Source organism: Protopterus annectens, chromosome 14.part0 (assembly GCF_019279795.1).
Source record: "Protopterus annectens isolate FY-2018-M chromosome 14.part0, PAN1.0, whole genome shotgun sequence".
Classification (NCBI taxonomy): Eukaryota; Metazoa; Chordata; order Ceratodontiformes; family Protopteridae; genus Protopterus; species Protopterus annectens.
In genome coordinates, this window is record NC_056748.1 from 894,155,933 (window position 1) to 894,180,946 (window position 25,014).

At 38.9% G+C, this 25,014-nt stretch overlaps 1 protein-coding gene across 1 annotated transcript in view; it reads right to left on the minus strand.

Annotated features, from left to right (window-relative positions):
* Positions 1–3,411, minus strand: part of LOC122789325 (cytochrome P450 26C1) — a 225,712-nt gene extending 222,301 nt beyond the window's left edge. The window contains exons 1-3 of the mRNA XM_044056687.1: positions 3,324–3,411; positions 2,068–2,501; positions 1,033–1,257 (exon numbers count right to left, since the gene is read on the minus strand). Of these exons, the coding sequence (XP_043912622.1) occupies positions 1,033–1,257; positions 2,068–2,274 (432 nt within the window). The 5' untranslated portion in view covers positions 2,275–2,501; positions 3,324–3,411. The remainder of the gene's footprint in view (positions 1–1,032; positions 1,258–2,067; positions 2,502–3,323) is intronic.
* Between the last annotated feature and the right edge of the window lie 21,603 nt (positions 3,412–25,014).

Sequence of the window (25,014 nt, forward strand, 5' to 3'; positions counted from 1 at the left end):
TGAGAGGTTTGAGTCATTCTCCTTATGCTGAGCTTCACTATAAGCAATGGGGAAAATATAAGGAGCTGAGATGGGAATAGAACTTGCGACTATGTACCACCGGGTACCAAAGGCAAGCATGCTACTGATGCTAGCTACCAGTTCTCCACACCACGTCACTAAAGGCTATTTGAATGAACCTTCGGAACATTTCTTAACTCAAAGTCACTTTTCAGCACCTGACATCTCGAACGATTAACTGTCTGGTTAACGCGGAAGGGTTTTAAATATTTCATCATAGGTAACCATATAACTAGAATTTCAGCCAACCGCCTCATGCCAGAAATTGCTGCTTCCTTTGAACTTGTCAGTCTAGGTTTTTGACACATCAGCGAAAGCATTGGTAAGGTACATATTATGGAAATAACTCAATGGAAAGAGCAAGGTCTCCTGTCCTGCCAGCTGCTATGTCAAGCATGCTTAGTGTAGTGAACAGTGAAAAACTAGAAGACAATGTCAAAGAAAATGCATCTTGTAATGTGGTTTCCAAAACACATGCAGGCTGAAAAATGTGTCACTATCCTTCATAATCCCTCCTAAAACTGGTGATTTGGGGAGAAGAGGTTGTGGGTTACGCTTAATAAATAAGGGCAGTAACAAGAATTACAGATTTCTTTTACTTTAGGAAGTGGGCGCAATTCATATTTTTTTATTCTGTCAACTCCTCAGGGTAATACTACTAGTATTTTAAAAGTGGTCCTAATTATTGCTGGCTCTGTCCCTGATTCTGGAGGTAGGAGGTTGACAGGTAACAGTGTAGCGCGCGCGCGCGCACACACACACACACACACACACACACACACACACACACTCAACTTTGAATTCTTGTTCACCTCAATGGAGAAGCAATATCAGCAGATGTTTAATAAGGTAAATGGAATAACACCAGCGGAATGTAGGGCGTTTTCATACAAGAAAAGTACCCTGCTTACCCCTGCTCTGCCACAAAGACGCCCACACAACACATAAGACGCACCTACAAACATCACTTACTTTTCGGTTTTGGCGGTGCAGCTCCCCAATTGAATTGGCTAGGTTATTGCAGCCCAGAATGATCCGTGTACTCTGAGGCCACTGTGTGCTCACCAGTGTGTGCTCCCCAAGTAAAATCTTACGAATATTCTCAGCTCCTGTAACTCGGATGACGGGCTTTCCCAAAAGGTGAGTCTTAAAGACATTTCCGTACTTCTTTCTTCTGGAGACGTGAAAACTTGACCCCTACAATAACAATAAGGCAGGGAAAAAAGAAAAATAAAACGTTTGAAACAGAAAGTTCTCAAGGGAAATGTCAAAGCATGGTCTTTAGTAATGCACAAATATCTCCGAAGCCTGTTTTACATCTTGACCAAAAGGTGTCAAGTCTGTCATTATTCAACACAAAATGTGCGACCAGAAATGGCAACAATTACAGCCAAAGCGAATATATTTATATGCACCTCCCATATCTTAATCGGTTCTGAGACATTATTTACACTGATTCAATAGACGTTCACAAGACGTTTGGAATGGTGCTGACTTCTGTATAGAAAAAGTCCGCTATTTTAACCACAAGGTAACGGCCGCATTTTAATGCTTTCAACCAGGTATTTGTGTGCAGCTGATGCTAAACTTTAAGCTCTTGTACAGGTACCAGACCTCTCTGCATGCAAGCTACCGTGCCACCTACAAACATGAGAGACCAGGGGACTTACCTTTCATTTCTGTTTCTAGTAGTTCAAATATAAACGACAGTCAGCTTCACTACATCTGAGAAACCCGTAAAGCTTATAAATAACATGAAATATGAAACGGTGTGTGTGACTGTGTGTGTTAGTGAACGGCCGTGCGCTCAAGAGTGCACGTGCTTAGTTAATTTAAGCTATGTCAAAAACATATGTATTACCATATTACTATACAATTAATAAATAGAGCACACATCTAAGCATGTAAAATTACACTGTGTCTGCAGTGACTATGGGACCGTGAGGAGTTATGAAGTTCACTCTTTTGCATCGTGCTGACAGCATACCTTGAAAATAAGACCTTTACCTGTACAAACCAATGAAGAGTTTCCCCCAGAAGGGGCCAACCCATGGAGCCCTGTGGCAAAGGTAATTTGTTGTCCCTGTCACGTTTCATGTTCCATTTAAGGGTCCAGAGTTGTCGAGCTAAAGCCAGCAATAGTAACAGTGACAGAAATGATGCAATGGTACTCTCCAGCAGGGCTAGGTAACTGAGTTGTCCGATGAGAAACATGCTGAGGTAGATGTTCAGTCTGGATCCTTGCTCCAACACAGCCGTTGAGGTGATACTTTGTTCTTTGCCCACGCGTTTCTATAGCATCCTCAGCAGGATGGAGTCAAATGCAAGCAGCAGCCCTCTTTAGTTCGCAAGCTGCGGGTTGAAAGTGCCACCTCCTCATTACCTGCAGAAACTGGTCAGCCGAAAGTTCTGATTACTTCTTCGATGAGACTTGTGTGGCTCTGTATGGACATAGGAAAAAAAGGGAGGAGTGACTGATACTTCAAAAATCATGTGCATGATGCTTGCTTTCTCTAATGCATGTCAAGTCTCGTGAAGTAACGCTGCAGAGGGATACTATTATTCTTAGCAGCAACGTTCGATGCGCCTTATCTGTAAATGCTTAAACGTGCTAAACAATAATAATTTACAAATACAGCATTCATTCATGCATCGTCTCACTTTTAATAATGTAGACAGTTTAATTTCATGCCGGACTGAAAATGTCATGTATGTTTCTTGCTATTTACATTAACTGGTGAATGAAACCCTGCTTTACCTGTGTAAATTATATTGTCATTCTGATTTCTATCCGGATAAAGTTGTAATTAGTCTTTTAAGCAGTCAGGGGGTATCATTCCAGTTGCTAGAATAGAGTTTACCATTAATACAACAGGTATATAAATATATATATATATATATATATATATATATATATATATATATATATATATATATATATATATATTAACTGCGTAGGATTAAGTGACAAAGTGGAGCTACATATAAGCCTGGTAAATATATACATTCGCACACATGACATATGCCTTAGTTTGCCTTTCCTGTCATTCATTCTGACAACACAAAATGCTGTAGCTAAAGGGCTATTTGTTAAAATATTAGTTAGGCATACAGCACAAGACAAGCCCTCAAAGTTTTGCTAATTTAGTCATACCCAAATGACCACCTGGAGAAAGGCTCGGAGGGAACTCGATCTGAAATGTTGGAAAAAATATGCCAAAGGCATATTTAAATCCAAGGATTTGATTTGCGAGTATACTTACAGCTCCTGCAAAGATTTTTCCAGTTGTATAAAATGTGTTGAAGTGATTTATCTTTGACAATGTCTCATCCTTTGTCACTCTTTTCCGCTGATCTCTAAAGAGCTTAACACAATAGCAGAAGGTTTTTATATAGATATTGCCTTTCTTATATGATCCACCTTCAGAGATGACGTGTTTTTTTTGTTTTTTTTTTTTTGAATATTTAAGCAGGTTGAAAAAGTGCAATAATTGAAGCCAGGTTGAATAGACTGCGGAAAGTTACATAGTAATGAAATGTGGGGGTGTAAAAGAGACAAGATGAAATGAGACATTCCGAGACAGAGCTGGGCTCAGACTGCACTTCTTGCCCGGGAGTACCCAGGTATACGCCGTGTAAACCATGGTGTCCGAGCTAAGTTTTCAGGAGGCAACATTTTGCCTGGGACAAAGCTCCAAATGTCCCATATTCAGACACCTAAATGAAATTGAAGGGTGCAAGTGAATCAGCAAAGAGAATGAATGTGCCACCAGCTCATCAGTTAAAGGTTTTTAATGAAACATTGTTAGCGTATGTGCTGCATCCTTAATTCTGTACTTAATGTGTATATCAGAAAAAGACAGTTACTACTACCTGTGATAGAAGCGGTGAGGAGGGGGGATTTATACCAGAGTATGGATGCTGGAGTACAGTCTCCAATACTCCAAGCTTACCCTCCTACAGTATTGTGCACATGAACATGCAAGAAACAGAACCATTTTAAGCTCTTACAGTCACTCAGTGCCCAGGCCTGCCATCTAAACTTTCAGTGTAATATATAACTATTTTTTACCCGCACTTAACCTTTGTTCACAAAAATGAGTGACTAGTGAGCAAAATGTGTGTCATGTAATAAAGCTTTGGCCTAAAAGCGCAAATCGCCATAAAGTCAAGTACATTATAGCTTTAATTGTTAGCAAAGTACATAGCATGATATAGTATTATACATTTAAACTTGTAAAAGTCATTGGGCAGCGAGAAACTCGGCCATTCCCATTAAATATATGGAATTTTATTCACTATTTTTATTTATTTATTTTGCATTAAATTTTACATCTTGAATTCACAATCAAAAATATCTTACATAAATCTTAGGGATAAATACTTATGTATATGTTACAAACATAGTTCACATCATACATTTTGATCTAGTTGAGAAATCAAACATTGGAGTAGAGGCTGCAGCCCTAGAATTCTTTTTCTTTATTTATTTCTTGCTTTCTTTCTTTCTCTCTCTCTCTCTGTCTATATGTATAGACGTGTGTATATTTAGATAAATACAGATAAATTGATAAATTTATAGATAAATCAGAAAAAAAATGTTACTAGCGTCCTTGTTTCCTCCCTCCCGTCTCTCATTCCTTTCCCCATTCTGCTCATACCATGTTTCATGGGAACTGCAACTTCTTGTTTCCCACAGTTTGAACTCCACCCCCCCCCCCCCACACACACACACACACACACACACGCGTGCACAGATACACTTCACCTCAATTTTCCCTCTTACTATCCACAAAATTCACTTCTGTTTCTAGCGCTCAACTCTTCAGATTTTCACAGAATGCCCAGAATTTTGCTTCATAGTTTAGTATGTTCCTCATAAAACGTGTGGCCGTCTGGCAAATTGTTACGGTCTGAAGTCTTTAAATAATGGCAAACATTTGAGTTTCAGAAGTGGTACTACCCAGAAAATACATGCTAATACAAAATATGATATTCTAGTAACTTTCTAAGTTTATAAGAGCAATATTTAAAAAGTGTCCCTATTGGGGGGGAGGGGGGGGGCTTTGTCTCTCCACTATTTTTAGCTTTGCCCAGATTTCCTGCATTTAGAGGTGCATGCTTCTGTTCCTGTCCTCTTCCACTGTTTTGTTATATCCTCTTTCACTCATCCAGCCATAAAAGGCAGGAGGAGATTTGTGAAACACAGGTAGATGATCTGCCTCGGCTATGTGTCACCGCTGGAACGTTTCTTCCAGACCTTCGTTTATAGCTGTCTCCAGATAAAACTACTTATTTTTCTCGAATTAATTATAGCTCTTAAGCACAAGTCTCTGAACGGTATTTATCATGTTTACGTTTTCACTGCATACATTTATAGAGAGAATAAATAAATAAATAAACAGATTTTATATGCAGCCCGACTGGAAAAACTCCAGCTGTACTCAGCCGTATATCGCTTACTCAGAGGTAATCTCTGCCTGACTTACAAAGCCATGTCCAACTCAGAATTGATGGACATGCTCCACCTAAAGAAATCCAAGTCCCTGGGAGCCACTCGCTCTAGTGACCTCGCCACAACAATATACAGAACATGCTTGAGGGATACATTCCTGTTACAGAGACCCCATGCTTGGTGCAAAATACCTAACTACATTAGGCAGAGCCCCTCACTAACACTCTTCAAGAGAAACCTTGAGGAGTGGATGGGTAACAGAAAATGCATCCCTGGGATCACTTTATTGGTTCTTCTTGACAGAGGCTCAGTTAATTAATCCATGGGGTGGCGAAAAAGACTCACTCTGGCTAGGCTTATAAATTCCCTCAGGCAGATAGCCTAGTACCTACCTTGTCCGAATGGGCTACAAATGTCCATTTTCAGCGGTGGCCCGAGGAGAAAAGCTCCAACAGAAAATATAAATTTTACATATTGAATACATATATAAATACATTCATCAGTATCACAGATTGCTGCATTACAGTGCTACACATTACGTGTGTGTATATATATATATATATATATATATATATATATATATATATATGTATATACATATTATATATATAGTTTTTACACATATTAAATAAGTACATCTTTGCAAAGTTTCTTTTTAACAAGTTATGAGGAATTTAGTGTTATTTGTATACTTATTGTTGAGTTTTGGGAATATTAGGACAATGCAAGTGTTGGTTATTTGCTACGATTCTGAATAGGACTGATAGTGCTATGATTTTTAAGCCGTATATATGAGGGTCAAATGCACATTCACGCCATCCTCACAGTTACAGGAAGCCAGACTGACAATTGGTTCCTTATAATCAATGCAGCCCAGGCTTTGACCATGGACTGGGGGACAAAGTAGATCTAGGAGAATGTTCATTTGTTATACAGCTGCATGGCTGGACCACATTCTAATACTCCTAGTGGCACTCATAAAAGGCATAAGGGTAAGCACCCCAGTAGAAGGAGGTGGTGTCTAAACCATACCTCTCAACGTCTCAGTGCAAGAAGAGAATAAATAACAGAATGGGGGAACACTAGTCCAAAAATAGGGGCATATTTTCAATAGTGCCCTTATAAACTTAGAAAGTTGCTAGAATAACAGGATCGGCGTTAGTATGCATTTTGTGAAGGCTATGAAATCTGAAAATCAAATGTATGTCATTATTTACTGACTTCAGTCCCCTATGATTTGCCAGAAAAACTACAACTTTTACGATGAACAGACAAAAAATATGAAGCAAAAATCTGGACATTCTGCGAAAATCTCCACATTTGGGAGGTATCTAAACTAAGTACCCCCCACACCATCACAACTACTGTTATCACCTATGTCTGTCTTACACACACACACACACACACACACACACACACACACACACACACACACACACACACTTTAGAGCAAGGGGTTAAGTAGTCAAGAGAGGTACTGTAGTCCCAAAATCCAGGCACTGATTATAAACGAAACCAAGGCTAAGCCAGGAAACGCACAGCCAGCTTGTTTATACTTAGAAGTCGTCGGAACTCGTATACCTATGAATTTTGACCAATTTTTATTATTTGACAGCTACCCCATCACCCTACTACCACTATAGTTCGGCAGGTGGAGGAGCTGAAACAGGAGAGGCAGATGGCTGGGGTGTGGAGTAGACCTGTCAACCTTTCGACACAAAAAAAATATGGACAAAGCCTAAAATAATAGGCAACAAAGGCTCAAAAATAGGAACTGATTTTAAATATTTCTCTTATAAACCTGGAAAGTTGCTAGGACAACAGGATCTTTGTTAGCATACATTTCAGTTGGATAGTCTGACTTTCAAATGTACGTCATTGCTTAGTGACTGCAATCCTCAGAGATTTACCAGAAAAAAACACAATTTATTTGGGGAACAGCCCCAGGATATGGGGAAAAAATTTGAAAAGTGAGTGGTAACGGGAGAGAAGTATGAGCCATAAGGGACTGAGATGGCTGGGAGAAAGAAAAGTAATGGGTGACCCTGATGAGTGCTTATAAGTGAAAATATGATGGTTTATTACAGCAATGTTATTGTTTACTGGCACTACCAGTGTTTCAAATTGCGTGCTGTGGTGGGTCACTGGGTGTAACAGGATGTATATAAGGCTGCATTTTAAAAAGTACAAAATGTAAGCGAAATTCGTGGTGCTCCACCTTTCCACCGCGCGCGCGCGCGCGCACACACACACACACACACACACACACACACACACACATACATACACACACTCTTCCTTCACCATAAATCGCTTCAATTGTTGCTAATTTTTAAGGATGTCCCTGATTTTGACTCAAAGTTTTGCTCTATTCATCCTAAACACTCCTTAAGTTAGTGATTAGGGAGAAAAGATGGTGGCTGATTACGCTTTGACAGTAAGCAGGGCTATGGACTTCTTGTACTTAAGAAAATGTTTGTTGATTCTCATTCACTTTTCTGGAATTAATAGTACTAATATTAAAAAAAAATCCCTGACTGTCCATGATTCTGCAGGTAAGAGTTTAAGAGCCGTCCCTCAACAGATGCCAAGCACTATCTAAACCACAGTTGAAGCTATTTGTAAATTCCGAGTTGTTCGGATATGAATGATTCTTAAACAAAATGACAAGGTTAGCCAGTAGCATACCTCAGTCTCAACTGTCCATAATTTTGCAGAATGTACAAAGTTTTGCCTCCTATTTTTTTTCTTCCTGACAAATCTTAAGTCATTAAATAATAACAAGCATTTGACTTTCAGATTTCATAGCCTTCGGAAAATGCGTGCTAATGCAAAACCCGTTATTCTAACAAATTAAAAAATATATAAAGCAATATTTAGAAATATACCCGGAGTCTGCCTCCCCAACACTCATATCATTTTAGGCTTTGTCCAAACCCCTTGTGCTATGAGGCTTGAGACGTGCCCAGCAGAGGTATTTGAAATATAATTAAATTATCTAGTGACAGTCTGCAATCTTGTTGGCATTCAATGGTCCTTCGGATGAGATGTTAAACCGTGGTCTCATCTACATTGGTGGTTGCCCAGGCATACCTCTCAACTGTCCAGACTTTCGCAGAATGTCCATTTTTTTTGTTTCATATTTTCTGGTCTACTCCTTGTAGTTTGTGGTTTTCTTGCAAATCACTGAGGACTGAGATAATTAAAAAGAACATCCATTTGAGTTTCAGACTTCGTACCCTTCAGAAAATGCATGGTAATGCAAGACCTGTTATTCTAGTAGCAACTTTCTATGCTTGTAAGGGCAATATTTAAAACTTGTCCTTATTTGGGGACCTGTGTCCCCAGTTATCTCTGTTTTCTTCCAGATTTCTTGCGCTAAGACGTTGAGCTGCATGACTCGTGTGGATATAAAAGATCCCAAGGTACTTAACGAAAAAGGAGTAAAGGAATTACTATCTGATATGTTTGTTAGTGTTAGGGTTACCACCTGTCCCTCTTTGCGAGGGACAGTCCCTTTTTCGGCAGTTGTGTCCTGCAAAAAAATTGAAAAAATGGCAAATGTCCTGAGATTTTAGGACAAAATTATTTCCTATATTTTATGTAATAGTTGCATAAAACAGTTATTCTGTATCTGAAACACCTACATGTTGTAAGAAACAGAATAAGCAATTAAAATGCTACAAGAAAAAGCTTTTATTTAGGCAAAAAAATGATGTCCTGCCCTTTGTACTGGCCATGAGTATGTTTCGCCCTGCAAAATCTGACGTTTGTACCAAAAATGTCCCACTTTGGGCATTTGAAAAGGTGGCAACCCTAGTTAGTGTTTGCAACTCACAACGCGTAACAGCCCATGTTGCCATTTCAGCACTTAACACACACCACATACGCGTATAAATATTTCGTTGTTGGGGGCGGAGTGAGGAAGGCTCCCTCACAGTGCATACTGATGATAGTTTTGTAAACTGGAATCAGTAATGGCTACCCAACTGAGTTAACAAGATTAAACTGCTAGCCTGAGAACGGAATGCATCTTTTTACAAATGTAGTCTTAGTAATAACATGGCTTTACTGCTTTACCTTTTACATTCCCAGGCATGGGAGGGTTATAAGGTAAACTTGAGTGAACGTTGAAAGGTATGGTGATTCAACCCTCCCCAAAACAAACACACACACACACACACACATCCTCGCTTTATGTCTTTTTAATTGAATGCACTTGAGTTTAGAAAAATGTGTCTTTGCGACTTTCTGAGGTTTCTTTTGGTTTTGATTATTGTCTTGCGGTACAATGTTGACCCACTTCCCCATCGTTGTAGTGGAAACCATGCTTTGCTCTAGCTAGTTGCCTGTGTACTTGTCTGTAAAATATACTATTAGATTTTTCTTGCAGTTTGTATTGATGTTTTTGTAAATATATTTGTAACAGAATCTCTTCAAGGTAGTCTGTTACAAATACCTGGTAGTGTGTTACTGTCTCTCTAAGAGTGTGTGTGTGTCTATGTAGGGGGGGGGGGGGGGTCAGCTTTAAGTCTAGATTCACTTCGTTTGCTTCTCAGCTCCTAGCAAGTCGCTTCTACTGAGCCCTTGTGCCCTCTGTCCTTTATTCTTAAATTGCATCTAAAAGACCACCTGTTAGCTTGCTATTGATATGCAGTGCGCAAAGCTGCAAAATGCACCCCTCTTGGTGAAGGTGACTCCCGGGAGATTTGACTCCCGACCCTTGGCTCCAGTCTATTCCTGGCTTATTAATCCATCCTTTTTTAATGGCCGACTAATCCTTCCGCAGGCTACAGAGTAATTAACCAGTAAATGGATTCAGGCTTTGCAGGGCTACTTAAACTAATCTCAGGGATCCTTTGGGGTTTATAGGGTTTCACACACGCTTATCCCAGGCCAGCGCCACTGTCCATACTATTTCCGAGTCACGAGTGCCCCAGGATAAACGATCATTTAGTTATTTGTTTGTTCTTATTAAATCACATTGAACATGATTAATTACCATAAGATGCAAATACACGCTGCCTTTAAACTTAGCACACCAAACTGTGTGTTACACGCGGTAATTACTATTTTTTTTCTGATCCCTTAACTCACAAATACATATTGGGTCGCTTTCCAGTATAATAAAGACGCATATCAACCAATGAATAATACATTTTACCCAATTTCAAAATTTATTCCAACCTGTTTTCATCAAGATAATTAAAGTAATAGACAGCTATAAATATACACAATTGTAAATTATTCTTTGGATTGTTCCCTGCAACCCCGCATGTAAGAAGAGCCACAACCCAAAGAGCTACATAAAATCACAGTAACATCCCTATACACTGCATGAGTTTAATATAACTAGCTGCATCAACTTATTTTCTTGTAATAACTATCTCGCACTTTTAGCTGTTCATTATTCTATGATCGAGATTTGCAATAGTTTATTCTAAACCCACCACATAAAAAATTACCTATACCAGTTATGAATTCTAGCAGACTAAGTTGACGGGTGGTCACCGGTACCTATCGGGTCCTGATTGGGGCTATGACTAGAATACTGATGCTCGGCCTTGGACTTACTTCTGCTAGATTTACTAATGTTCTTCATTAAGTTAGACCTCTTTAGTGATTTATATATTATTGATAATTATATGGGGTCTACTACCCGAAGACAAAATTTTCTCTAAAATAAGAAAGTGTTCCTGGTACTAACATACAATTAGCCTTCGTGGTCATGGGGGGAGGGCAATGACTATGAAGGCTAATTGTATGATTTGAACTCAAGGGTTGACAGATTTTTTTGGTGGGGGGGGGGTGATCAGCACAACTCCTGTTTAAATAAGGACAGCGTCGATGATGGTATTCAAAAATGTTTGACATAATATTATTAAAGATATGTAGTATCTAATGTGTTGTCTGGAACTGAGAAAAAAGTGTTCAACAACCCCTGTAAACCATAAAGATGGGTGATGAAACCAGATATTGGAGAACTGTAGCTGTTATCTCAAGCTAATCATTGTCTCACTGAGCAGAACTACAGTGGTAGTCAGTCAGTCATTTCATCAAATAAACTAACTTTTTTTTGGTCTAGAGTACAGTCTATTAAATGTATTATCACTGTCTTTTGCATGGAAAATGTACCTGTATTCATTGTCATTGCAATACATGCTGGGATTTATGCATATTTCACTGAAAAGTTGAACCATTTCTGAACTCAGCATTAAGGCATTACATAGATAATTTAACAGCTCACATTGGTACCTTTTTCCACCTGTCTGGAGAGCTGTGTATGTCTCAATAAACCCAGCTGCTGGAAGAACCAGTGGGGAATAGTGGGTGTACCTATCCTGGAAAAGAGAAAGATAGAGAGATGGTAGCTTAGACCACTGCAAGGCTGACATCTGACATCAAAGGGAACCAAAAGGACCAAATCAAGTACCCACCAAGCAGATCGTTTTCACAATTGCAAGCACTGAGCATGCATGAAAGCATGCAGGCCAAAAGGGGTATTCATTATGAGACTTAAACTTACTTAGGATGCTATGAGGAAATATGGCACAGGCCACAGAAAACCCCAAAAGCTGTCAAGATGATGACTTTCCATATCCTCCTGTCAATTACAGAAAACAAATGGGACAGTCAGGGCAAAGGAGGTCTGACTCAAGATGCCCACTCCACCTATCTGGACCTCTTTTGACTCTATTAAGATTCAACCCTTTACCCTAATCCTGGGTGACTTTAACTATCCAACCATTGATTGGAAGAAATACTTGTGCCAAAATACAAACGCCCAGAGATTCCTTGATTTCGTCAATACAAATGCCTTGGACCACTTGGTTGACATCCCCACAAGAGGTGAAAATATCTTGGACTTGGTATTAACCAACATGAGTAACCACTGCAGCATCCCTACAGTGTCATCATCCCTGGTAAGATTCAACCACAAAGCAATCACTTTCGAAGTCACCATCTCCCCCAACCCCCCCCCCCCCCAGCTAGAGTCAAACAAAAAACTACTCCAAAGCTGATTACAACCTCCTGAGGGAAGGTATAAACAGCTTCACAGCCCCCTTCTCCTCCACAGGAACTGGCATATATGTCCAAACCTACACCAAAGTACTATATGAGCATTTATATAGCTTCATGGAATCAGGAATACCAGAGAGGACGAAATCATCCTCCTCAAGCAATAGCAAACCTGTCTGGTGGACATCTACAATAAATAAGCTCTATAATAAAAGGAAAACATTGCTGTCCAAGACCAAGAAGGAGCAGGTGCCTAATTGGAAACAATGTCTCCTTAGCCTGAACAAGCAAATAAGAGCACTAGTGAAATCCTCCAAAACAAACTTCGAGTCCAAACTGGCCACATCTACTAAAGACATTCATAAGGCTCTCTTCACATATGTCCGCAATCTCAAGGGAAGCACCCAGATCTGCTCAGAAATGGTGGTCAAGGATACATACACAAACCCTGTAGATATAGCAGGCTTGCTGGCAGACAGGTTCAGTGAAAACTTCACTCCTCTATCCCCCATCAGTAAAACAGGACATCCCCAGTATCTTCCCCCTCCCCTTATGTCTAGGGAGCAAGTCATTACTCCCCTCTCAAAGGCAAAAAATACAGCTTCCATGGGGCCCGATAACATCCTAGGCTGCATCCTACATGAACTCAGGCAGGAACTTGCAGCACCATTAGGCACCCTATTCAACCAAAGTCTGAGTAGCTGCTTCTTTCCAGCCGAGTGGAGGGCAGCTACTGTCATCCCTATGTACAAAGGTGGAGCGTCCACCGATCCAGGAAATTATAGACCCATCATCCTAACTAGACTGATCTGCAAGGCCATGGAGTGGATTATCATGGACCTCATTAACAAGGACATTGGCAACTTCCAGATACTTGATCCCACACAGTTTGGTTTTGGCAAGGGGAGGTCATGCTTGTTAAATTTGTTCAACTTCTTTGAGACAGTCACCAAGGCCATAGACAAGGGAAGACAGTGCACACCACATACCTTGACCTGACCAAGGCCTTCAATACTATTCCCCACTCAAGTATAATAGATAAACTCTCTCAGCTAGGCATCAATCATGATGTTACCAGATGGGTAGCAAACTGACTCACTTATAGAACCCACCTAGTCAAAATAGGGGAAACCACCTCAAGTAGTAGACCTGTAACAAGCAGTGTTCCCCAGGGATCGGTCTTAGGCCCTCTGTTGTTTGGGATATACTTTCCAGAGATGCAGGCCAAATCTAGTGGGCTATGGATGACCAAGTTTGCAGATGACTGCAAGCTTGGTGCTGTCATCAATTCCCCTAGTGATGTGGACATCCATCAAGAGGGTCTCACCCAGACAAATGACTAGTGCCAGAAACATGGCCTCAAACTGAATGCCAAAAAATGCATCATCATCCCTTTTGGGGAGAATGATGTCCCCACAAATTATCACACTGATAATAAGGCACTAAGCACGCAATCAGTTATGAGGGACTTGGGCACCCAGGTTGATAGCAAACTGACAATTTGACCACCATAATGCCGCCATTGTACGAAAAGCTTTCTACATTGCCTACCTCATTAGTAAGTGTATCTCATCCAGGGACAAGGTGGTCATAACATCCCTGTATTCTTCCCTTATAAGACCAATTATTGAGTACAATGCCCCTTTCAGCATGTACCTCACAAAGCACATGCAGCAGCTGGAGAGACTACAGAGGTTTCTCACCCAGAGAATCCAGGGCCTCAAACATCTACCCTACACAGATAGGCTAAATGCCATGTCCCTCTACTCAGTCTCCTACTGACTTTTCAGAGGTGACCTCTGTCTAGCATACAAAGCAATCTCAGACCCCACCCTGATGGGACTACTGCATATCTGCAAGTCAAGCTCCACTCAAGTAACCCACACGAGTGACCTCAACCTGGTTTGTAACATCAATAGGACTTGTTGGCAGGACAGATTTGTGTCCCAGAGACTCTCCCTTTTGTGGAATAGACTCCTTCTCCACATAAAACAGAGTGCCTCATTAAACTTTTTTAAGTGCAACCTGGATAACTGGATGGGGAACAGAAAATACATCCCTGGGATTCCACCTGTGTCCCTGCTTGACAGTGGCATAAAGTGCTGACTTGTTGGAACATAGGCTAAATTCTTGGCTAGGCTTGTAAAGGCAACCAAACACACAAACCTCTCACGTAGAGCGATGCACGGCCAACCAAACTATGCAAGTAACACAACGGCCAGCAATAACTGTTCCAAAACCATTTTAATAGCAAATGTACAAAGGATATATAGTATATATCCTGCTCCAAACCGGTTTCGGTTCCCCTTCTTCAGTGGAGCTAAGATTTATGAAAAAGCCAACATATGATTCCCTTTAATAGTGTCAGTACACATTATAGACCAATCAAAATTCAACATCTTTTCAAACATATTTTCTTAATATAAAGTAAACCCAACAGCCATATTGTGAATATACCTTAGGGCTAACACAATGCCCTATATGTATATATATAAACTAATATATATAAAAAAATATATATAAAAAATAAATGAACATAAAATAAAAATAAAAAATAAAAAATAAAAAATAAAGTACACAGAAATATTAGCACATTGTCAACCTCAAATCTAAATATATGGAGCAATTGATTCGGATATGATAAGATTCTTAATAAACATATATCTTTCAATATTAGATAAATAATCTATGTTATATAAAATATATCAATCATAATAATGCATAGATATATACCACAAGAAATATATTATAGGTGATCATTAATACCTGGCGGAAATAATGCACCCAAATGTATGATCCAGTATTTTTCTTTTTCTGTCAAAATGTTGTCCCAGCCTTGTTGGTGACTCCTATCACCAACAACCCTGTCAATAATAGTAAACTTAAATTTTGCCGTGAGATGTTTCATAGTATGTAAATAAAGGGCATTAGTAGATATTTTGTTTTTAATATTACTTCTATGTTCCCCAATTCTTATTCTAAGGGGCCTGGAAGTCTTTCCCACATAGAAAGCAGAGCATTGACATGTGGCAAGATATATCACCCAACTCATCGAGCAATTACCAAAAAATTTTAGATCATAAACTTTACTAGTATTGGCACTACTAAAAGATTTAGTTTTATTAATATCCAAACAAGACATACAATGTCCACAAGGATAGGTGCCAATCAGTTCTTTGCCCATAATGGTGAGCTGTTTATACCTTGCCCCTCCACTGCTATGATGTTTAAAGTGTGAGAACATAGAAGCTAAAGTTTTGCCCTTTCTATAAGAATATTGACAACATGTCCCCAGATGTTGTCTAAGAATATCATTAGCCATTAAGATATTCCAATTTCTCTCTATCACACCTCTGATAACTTGATTATTTCTACCATAGGTAGTGACCAATCTCATAACTTCATCTCCTTTTTTATCTTGATCATGATCTTTATATTGTATGAGTTGGTCCCTACTTTTTTTGTCTGACACATATTTAGCAGATTTAATATCAAACATAGAATACCCTCTATCATGGAACCTATTTGTAAGATCCAAGCTGGCTATCTCATAGTCTTCATGACTGGAATTAATTCTTTTAATGCGACAGAATTGAGATTTTGGGATGTTCCGGACAGTGTGGCGGGGATGCATACTCGAGGCATGTAACAGTGTATTATATTCAGGATATTTCCTATATATTTTTGTACCTAGTGTGTCATCAGGCTTCCTGTATACACTGACATCCAAGAATTCAATATTGGACCTACTACTATTAATAGTAAATTCAATGCCCCAGGGGTTACTATTAAGGTAATCCACAAATTCTTTAAGATATTCCGCATCCGCCCGCCACACCATCCAACATGTGTCAGACAAAAAAAGTAGAATTGGGGAACATAGAAGTAATATTAAAAACAAAATATCTACTAATGCCCTTTATTTACATACTATGAAACATCTCACGGCAAAATTTAAGTTTACTATTATTGACAGGGTTGTTGGTGATAGGAGTCACCAACAAGGCTGGGACAACATTTTGACAGAAAAAGAAAAATACTGGATCATACATTTGGGTGCATTATTTCTTGTGGTATATATCTATGCATTATTATGATTGATATATTTTATATAACATAGATTATTTATCTAATATTGAAAGATATATGTTTATTAAGAATCTTATCATATCCGAATCAATTGCTCCATATATTTAGATTTGAGGTTGACAATGTGCTAATATTTCTGTGTACTTTATTTTTTATTTTTTATTTTTTATTTTTATTTTATGTTCATTTATTTTTTATATATATTTTTTTATATATATTAGTTTATATATATACATATAGGGCATTGTGTTAGCCCTAAGGTATATTCACAATATGGCTGTTGGGTTTACTTTATATTAAGAAAATATGTTTGAAAAGATGTTGAATTTTGATTGGTCTATAATGTGTACTGACACTATTAAAGGGAATCATATGTTGGCTTTTTCATAAATCTTAGCTCCACTGAAGAAGGGGAACCGAAACCGGTTTGGAGCAGGATATATACTATATATCCTTTGTACATTTGCTATTAAAATGGTTTTGGAACAGTTATTGCTGGCCGTTGTGTTACTTGCATAGGCTTGTAAAGGCCTCAGGGCCAATAGCCTAGTAACTTTCTATGGTCCTGTGATGGCCAGTACACAGAAAAAGACACTGAAAATAAGAAAGCTCTGCGGAAAAAGCTACAGTACCTTCCTGAGCGAGGAAACACTTGCTACAAAGTTCTACCACTTCTCACTGCACAAGATTTACTGACAATTTGTCAGCAGAATTCAAAGTCCTAAGAAGTAAGGAATATTTCAAGGTTGTCTTTTTTGTAGTAAAACTTGAAGAATCAACCATTTTATTTTTTTATTTCTGCAAAATGGTTCAGAGGTGTAAGCTCTGTGAATTGTCTCCATATCTCTCCTTTTCCTTTTCAAAACTCCAAGTATGTTTACTTCAAGTCCACCCATAAGATGTTTCAAAGCATGCAAGCTTCATGCATTGTACACTTTTAAATACACTGAGTGCATCCATTACAATTTAAGATTATATTTTATTTACACATGCATTAATATTTTACAGCCAACAATTTCATTATTTCAAAACTTTTTTTGTCTTTATGCAGGCAGCATTACATATGGATAATTCAGTACAGCGTTATGAGCAACGCCACTTTTCATGAACAAACATTATTCCTGTAAAAGAAAAACAAAAGTTGTCATTGGTGCCACAATGAAGTGAGACATCCTACAGATCACTTCAAATGACTGATCTGTTAGACACACAGATCAGTGCAACTGAGTGTTGGCTATACTTCAAATAATATATTTTGTAATTTAATACAAATATTTGTTGATAATGTAAACTATTAACATCTAACATTTCCGAAAGTGAAGCAGAGGATTTTATGTGTTTTAAGGCTTATTTACTCAGGCACTATAGGTTCTGAATTATTTTCAAAGCCAAGTGAATGGTGTTATGATACATGATCATAAAACCATGATTTACATTTTTGAAGTTGTTACAGCATATTTCAAGCTGTTTGATATATAATATTTCTATTTAATAAATTACAAGGATGACTCAGTGTTGTGTATTTTTTAACATTTCATTAACGTATAGAGGGCAGGCAACATCTCTTGCAACATTCCTTGCAACAAATGCAAAGAAACATAGTCCTTTGTTCTGTAACCAGGGAATGCAATAAATGCTAATAAATGAAAAAAATAGATAGTAGTTTGTGCAATGAAATTTAAATCCTTGTTGTACATTTTTGATAATAATTTTTAGCCCCTATGCATCAGACCATCAGCTGTCACTGGTGCCCCTCCACAATCTCAGACACCAGAAGTCCATCCTGACCCCACCAGATCTAATCCAAATCCCTTCCATTGCCTAACAGGAAGTTGAGGCATCCCTGTGCAGCAGCATACCTAAAGCCATAGTTTTTTTTTTTGTTTATATGCCCTACCCATTTTTACTCTGACACTGTGTCTATGTGTGTGTGTGTGTGGGGGGGGGGGGGCATGTATAACAAATAAGACTCTTATATTTATTTATGAAAAGATGCAAATTTACATTTTATAACATTTCAAAAGCAACACCACTTTCAATGAATCATGTACATCATATGAAAGGTGTAAAATAAGGACACAGGGAAAGGTCATAGAAGTATTTAGCTTATATCATATTCATCAAAATAAGCACCTTTTCCATACTTTTGCAAACATTTCTAGAAACAGCCAGCTTACAGAAAGCTGCATGACATAACTTGAAATGATATATAATAATGAACACCTAATGCAACTTTATTTGTACTGTTTAGCATTTTGCAGGCACCCATTGTTGCTTCTGAAGTCATTTAAGAAAAAAATACACAAATTCCATATTTTTGTTTCTGTTATAAAAGTGAGCTTATAAAATACATAATGACATATAAAATCACTTATCTTGGTGGCTAAAATTGTCAGTGATATTTTGGGCCTAACACTAACATTTTTGAGACCTTATATACTATAACTTTCTGTGGAGCTTTTCCCCAAGGCCTCCAATGAAAATGGGTTAGTTAAACCTAGACATAGTTTCCCGCTAAACAAATGCTAATAAAGAAATAAAGAAAGAAAGAAAGAAAAATAAACAATCACCAAGATACCAAGGATGGAGCCATGGTGACTCATAGTCTAAATGGTGAGAATGGAATATGGAGAGACATAGTTTAACTTTGAAGAAACATTAACTAAGATAACTGCATGTCACTGAAAACATGTTAGTGTTAGCCAATAAAATGCTAATAGCTATTGCAGGGAAGGGATTTTGCACTGAATCAAGGACTTTGACTTAAAAATATGATAGCAATGAATTTCCTTTTATGCATGCTTCCTGTGGGTGGAATATAGCAGTTAGTGAGGTAAATTATAGAGGTTCCAAAAGTAGGGTGTAGCAGAGGGGGTGCAGTGTAATGGTTAGGGAGGTAGTTAGGGAGGTAGAGTGTAGCAGTTTCAATACTGGTCCCTTTTCTGAAGTCATACTGCTGGAAGCTAAGAAGGTCAAATGACTTACAATGAGATATGATTTGAAAAGATACAGTTTGTAGAATTTTTGCTAGGAAGAAAAAGAGATACGAGATGATAAGAGGTAAGAAGAATGGGGTTCCTTTGCTTATCTAGAGCAATTATTATGATGTCTTCCAAAGGTAAAAGAAGGCGCCATTGAAGTGCCGGTGATTTTATGTGGCCCCCATACATAATACTGGAGCACTGATTCCTCAATTTCCCATATTCTTCCTTAGGTGTATTGATTTCCTGAAGGAATTAAATAGTTGCGCCTTGTTCTCTGCAGTAGGTCAAGTTCCAGCTTCTTTTCATGGGTGAGTTAATGCACTTCACATTGATGCCCCCCAACATGATTACAATATGTAATCATCAGTTATTGCCACCCCTAATGTACTCGTTAATGGCATTATGCCCCTGTCACCTGTCCACGTTCTGCCCATTTTTCTTTTCTTTCTATTCTATTTCTTTCCATCTTTCTACTGTGGAAGTTTTTCAGACTTTTGAAATTACCTGTAATCCTACTCATTCCAGCTCTGGCCTGATGTCTTCTAGAATTTTAGAGGACTATTTTCCTGCTCTCTTACCTTTCCAAAAACTTCACAAATGAAGCAGCATGGTGAAAACTATGGCTTATTCTCTGATAAATTAAGTGACTTTAGAACCACTTGTAATACTTCTACAGACCACTAAGTCTCATTAACAATCCTTACTGGGATATGGATCTTGGTATTTTACAGAGGTTATTTATATGGACATAATAAAGATGCATTTCTAAGTTAAGAACCCTTACCTTAGAAGAGAATATTAGGTTTTGGTTTTCATATTACTTTGAGAAAAGATCCCTTATAGTATAAAAACAGGTGATACTACTTTCTCTCTTCTCTGAACACAGTTTGTTGTCCTTTTATCTGTGCCTTCTAATCAGTATCTAGTAGTGGTATGACTCACTGGTCAAATATGCACACTGTATACTCATCAATGGTGCATTCACTTAAGGGACTTCACTTTGGCAAGTATGGTCTTCTGTTATAGTAAGTGCTTGCTGCTGAATAAGAGTGTTGGTGGGCCAACCAGGGGGATGTGTGTATGAGAAGGAAGTTGCTGGTGAGTTTTCTGGTGTGACCAGATAAATGTGTTTGGTGAATATTGTACAGGTAGATGTGGAGTGAGTGGTTAAAAGTGTGCTGTGCATATGAGGGTTTGTTAATGTTTGCGACAGACTGAAATTGTGTGTGTCAGTGTATGTGTGTGTGTCTGTATCTTGGTTATGTTTTGAATGAGTGATCAAGAGTTTGCACTATTCGCTTGCAGGTAGAGGCTGTAGTGTGAATGTCAGACTGATTGATTAGTTGTGAGCAGTTTGAGAGTGTAAACAAAGAATGTTTTATTTTGGGTTCTTATTACGTTGTCGAATCCTTGAAACTTCGAACTTGAGAACATTGAACTCAGATGTTCGAAGTTTCAAGAATTCAAACATAAAAAAATAAAAAAAAAACACCTAAAACCTACCTAACTGTTGCGCGATCTCGGAGTTGGTATATTTAAAGAGTGGGGGGTGTGGGGGGTGAAGCCCCCCTGCTTGCAATATGTTATTCTTTGTTTTTTGTCTTTATTTTTTTTTTACTGTTATCAAAGTTCTGACACTTCAGACATAAGGGTTCGACCTTATGATGTTCAAAGTTTCAGAACTTCGATAACGTAATAGGAGCCCTTTTATTTTTAGAGTGGTGAAAAGTATGAAGTCTGTGTGTGGGGCAGGGGTGCATGTGTGTTTGTGTATGACTGTGTGCATTATATGATGCAGTGCTGCCCCTTCTGGGCTAGATCCAGTCTTTCACCCATCATTTGCTAGGATACATTTTGGCCCCACTGACCCTGAATTTGATAAAGCTGATAATGAAAAATGAATAGGTAGTTATATATCTTCTTTAGCTCCAGAAATGTATTTTATAAAATAGTTTTCAGGTGGACTGCCTGTTCACTGTACCTCACACATCTAATCTGCTGGTATCCCCATCCTTTATCTGATGTCCTTTGAGGATCCCTAGGTATTACCCTTTCATTACCTATGCAGAACTATCTCCACCTATGTTGAAGTTCTCACAGCTTCTATCACTTGTGGAGGGTCTCTTTCTTACTTAAGCCCCACCAGCTATATAGTGGCACCAGAGCACAGGAAGCATATTGCATTATTAACTGTTTGGAAAGATAATTTGCTGTTGACTGTTAGGCAATAGGACAGTTGTCTGACAAAAAACATTTCTCCAAAGCTAACTTCACGCTTCTTAAGACAGAAGTGGCAAACTTCACGACACCCATGCAGATGGATAATAGAGGTACGACTACTGAATCCTACACAAATGCACTTTATAAGCACTTACACAATGCATGGATCATGCTATCCCTAACAGAACCAAGATGCTATCCTCCAAAAAAAGGAAGCCAATCTGGTGGTCTTCTGCCATAAACAAACTCTACAACAGAAGAAAGAAACTGTTGCAAAAACGAGTAAAATCCCACAATTGGAGGAACTCCCTGGTCAGCCTCAGTAAGAAGCTGAGAGCCCTCATAAAATCCTCCAAAACTAGTTATGAAAACAAAATCTCCACTGATTTTAAAGACAACCACAAGACATTCTATAGCTATGTCAAGAATCTCAATGGCAACACTCAGATCTGCTCTGAGTTACAGCACAATGACACTAAATATACAGAACCAACTGATATTGCCAACATCCTGGCAGATAGGTTCAGTGCTAACTTTACCCCCCTCTCACCCCCTAAAGGGCCCATCTTTATATTAGAAGAATGCAAAGTTCCTGTAATCATGGCTGCACAGGTAAAAACCTCACTCTCCAAAGCCAAGAACACAGCATCCATGGAACCTGACAACATCCCAGGCTGCCTTCTACACGAACTACAGAATGAACTGGCACCCCACCTAAGTATCATGTTCAATCATAGCCTCATCTCAGGCTTTGTGCCCATTGAATGGTGCACCACGACGGTTATCCCACTCCACAAAGGGGGGCCACAACAGACCCCGGGAACTACCACCCCATTAGCCTGACAAGCCTGGTCTGCAAGGCCATGGAACGTATCATCATGGAACTTATAAACAAAGACATTGGAAATCTCCAAACTCTGGACCCCACACAGTTTGGGTTTGTAAAAGGCAGATCATGCCTCCTAAACCTGATAGACTTCTTTGAAGTAGTCACCAAAGCCATAGATAAGGGTAAGGTGGTTCACACAGCCTATCTAGAAATCACCAAGGCATTCAACACCATCCCCCACTCTGGAATTACAGATAAACTCACTAAACTAGGTATAAATCCCTATGTCACAAGATGGGCTGTCAACTGGCTTACTGACAGAACCCACACTGTGAAAGTAGCAGACTCCAATTCAGACTTCAGACCAGTGACAAGTGGAGTACCACAGGGTTCAATCTTGGGTCCTCTCCTGTTTGGTATCTACTTCTCTGAAGTACAGGCTAACACAGAAGGTCTTTGGCTAACTAAATTTGCAGATGACTGCAAACTAGGAGCCATAATTGAAACTCCTAACAATGTGGACATCCAAAAGGGCCTCATTGAGACAGATGCCTGGTGTCAAAGCCATGGTCTCAAGCTCAATGCCAAAAAGTGCATTGTCATCCCCTTTGGTAAAAACTCTGTACCCATGAACTATCACATAGGCGGTAGTCTACTTAACACCGAAAGTGTGATACGAGACCTTGGGACACAGGTGGACAGTAGTCTCCCCTTTGAAAATCATATCGCCACAGTAGTCAGGAAATCCTTCTATGTGGCACACCTCATCACAAAAGGTTTCTCATCCAGAAAAAAAGAGGTCATTGTTCCCCTCTACTCATTACTCATTAGACCCATTATAGAGTACAATGCCCCTTTTGGTATGTACCTCACAAGACATCTACAACAACTGGAAAGGCCGCAAAAATACCTCACAAAGAGGATTACTGGCCTCAAACAGATGCCTTACGCAGACCGACTCAAAAAACTCCAGCTTTACTCAGTCGCATATCGCCTACTCAGAGATTCTGCATCACTGATTACCCTAAGGCAATAGGGCATCAGTGATAGAGCAGAAAATCTCACTAACTACTCCCCAAGACAAAAAAAAGAGTGAAAACAGATCTTCCTCCTCAAGTGGCAATGGCTTGCTTTGTGTGCGTTCCTGAATAAGTGTTGCTAGTAGTCTGATTGTACACATAGTAGCCCCCATTAGTTTCTGATTTCTTGTTTTTTCTTGTAATCATCAGTGATCTGTTTATTTTCATATGTACTGCATAAATAAAGTGCATGTTGCCTCACACAAACCACATAAGTATAAAAACTACAGCATGTTTGCCTTTAGGCGATTCAGAGTGGAATCTCGCCAGATTCCAAGGTATTTAAGAGTCAATGTTTTCAAAAGGATTGTTGACATGACTAGGAATTGTTAAGGAGTTGTGGGTTTTACTGGTCTAGCACAAGAGGCAGCAATTAACCTTATTATAAGTCAAGACTGGATGAACTATACTGGGTTACTTTTACTTTGGTTTGATCATTTAGGTAGCATCGGATACAAGATGAAATAACCTCAGCTGCTTCAGTCAATCATACATCAGCCACATGTTCTATGCAACATGCAGGCCAGTAATGGACAGTAATATGTAGTTGGAAAGATAAGTTGTATTTCCATACAATAAATGGTTTTCTTTATTTTAATGCATGTTTTAAACACCAGTTACATAGTTATAGATCATTCTACTTCTAGATTTTGGCAATGTTAGTGAGTACAAAGCTCAACATTTCAGATGCTAGAAAATTTTGAAGTATTTCTTAGGAAATTTAGGTTGAATTGTTGCTTATTTTTTACTGATGGTCATGTGATATTTTTCACCGATGGTTGTATGATATAATTGTGATTTGTTCTAAACAGTATTTAAGTGAATGTTTTTCATTCTAATCTGACAGGTTGATCCTATTTCAGTACTCTAAACTTTATTGGTTAATCACATTACAGCATTAATGAGGAACATCAGTCAGGTGTGAGAATATGCATGCTTATTATCTGTATCCATTGAGTAAAGGCCGTTGTGGTGCAGCAGTTATCATTGTCTCCTCACAGCAAGAGGTTGTCTGGTTCAATTCTCAGCTGCAGCTCCTTCTGTGCGGAGTCTGTGTGTCCTCCCTGTGGTCAAGTAGTGAGTTTTAAAGACAAGCAGGTAGATGTGCACACATGTGTGTGCCTAGAAATGTGGGCGCCGTCTGGCAACTCGACACCGTAAAAACTCTATTGCCAATCAACCTGCAGACCAGTGATGTGCTGTGGCGACCCCTAATGGGAGAAGCCAAAAGACATTGCTTTTTTATTCTCACTGAGTGAACTGATCTGTTTGGATTAG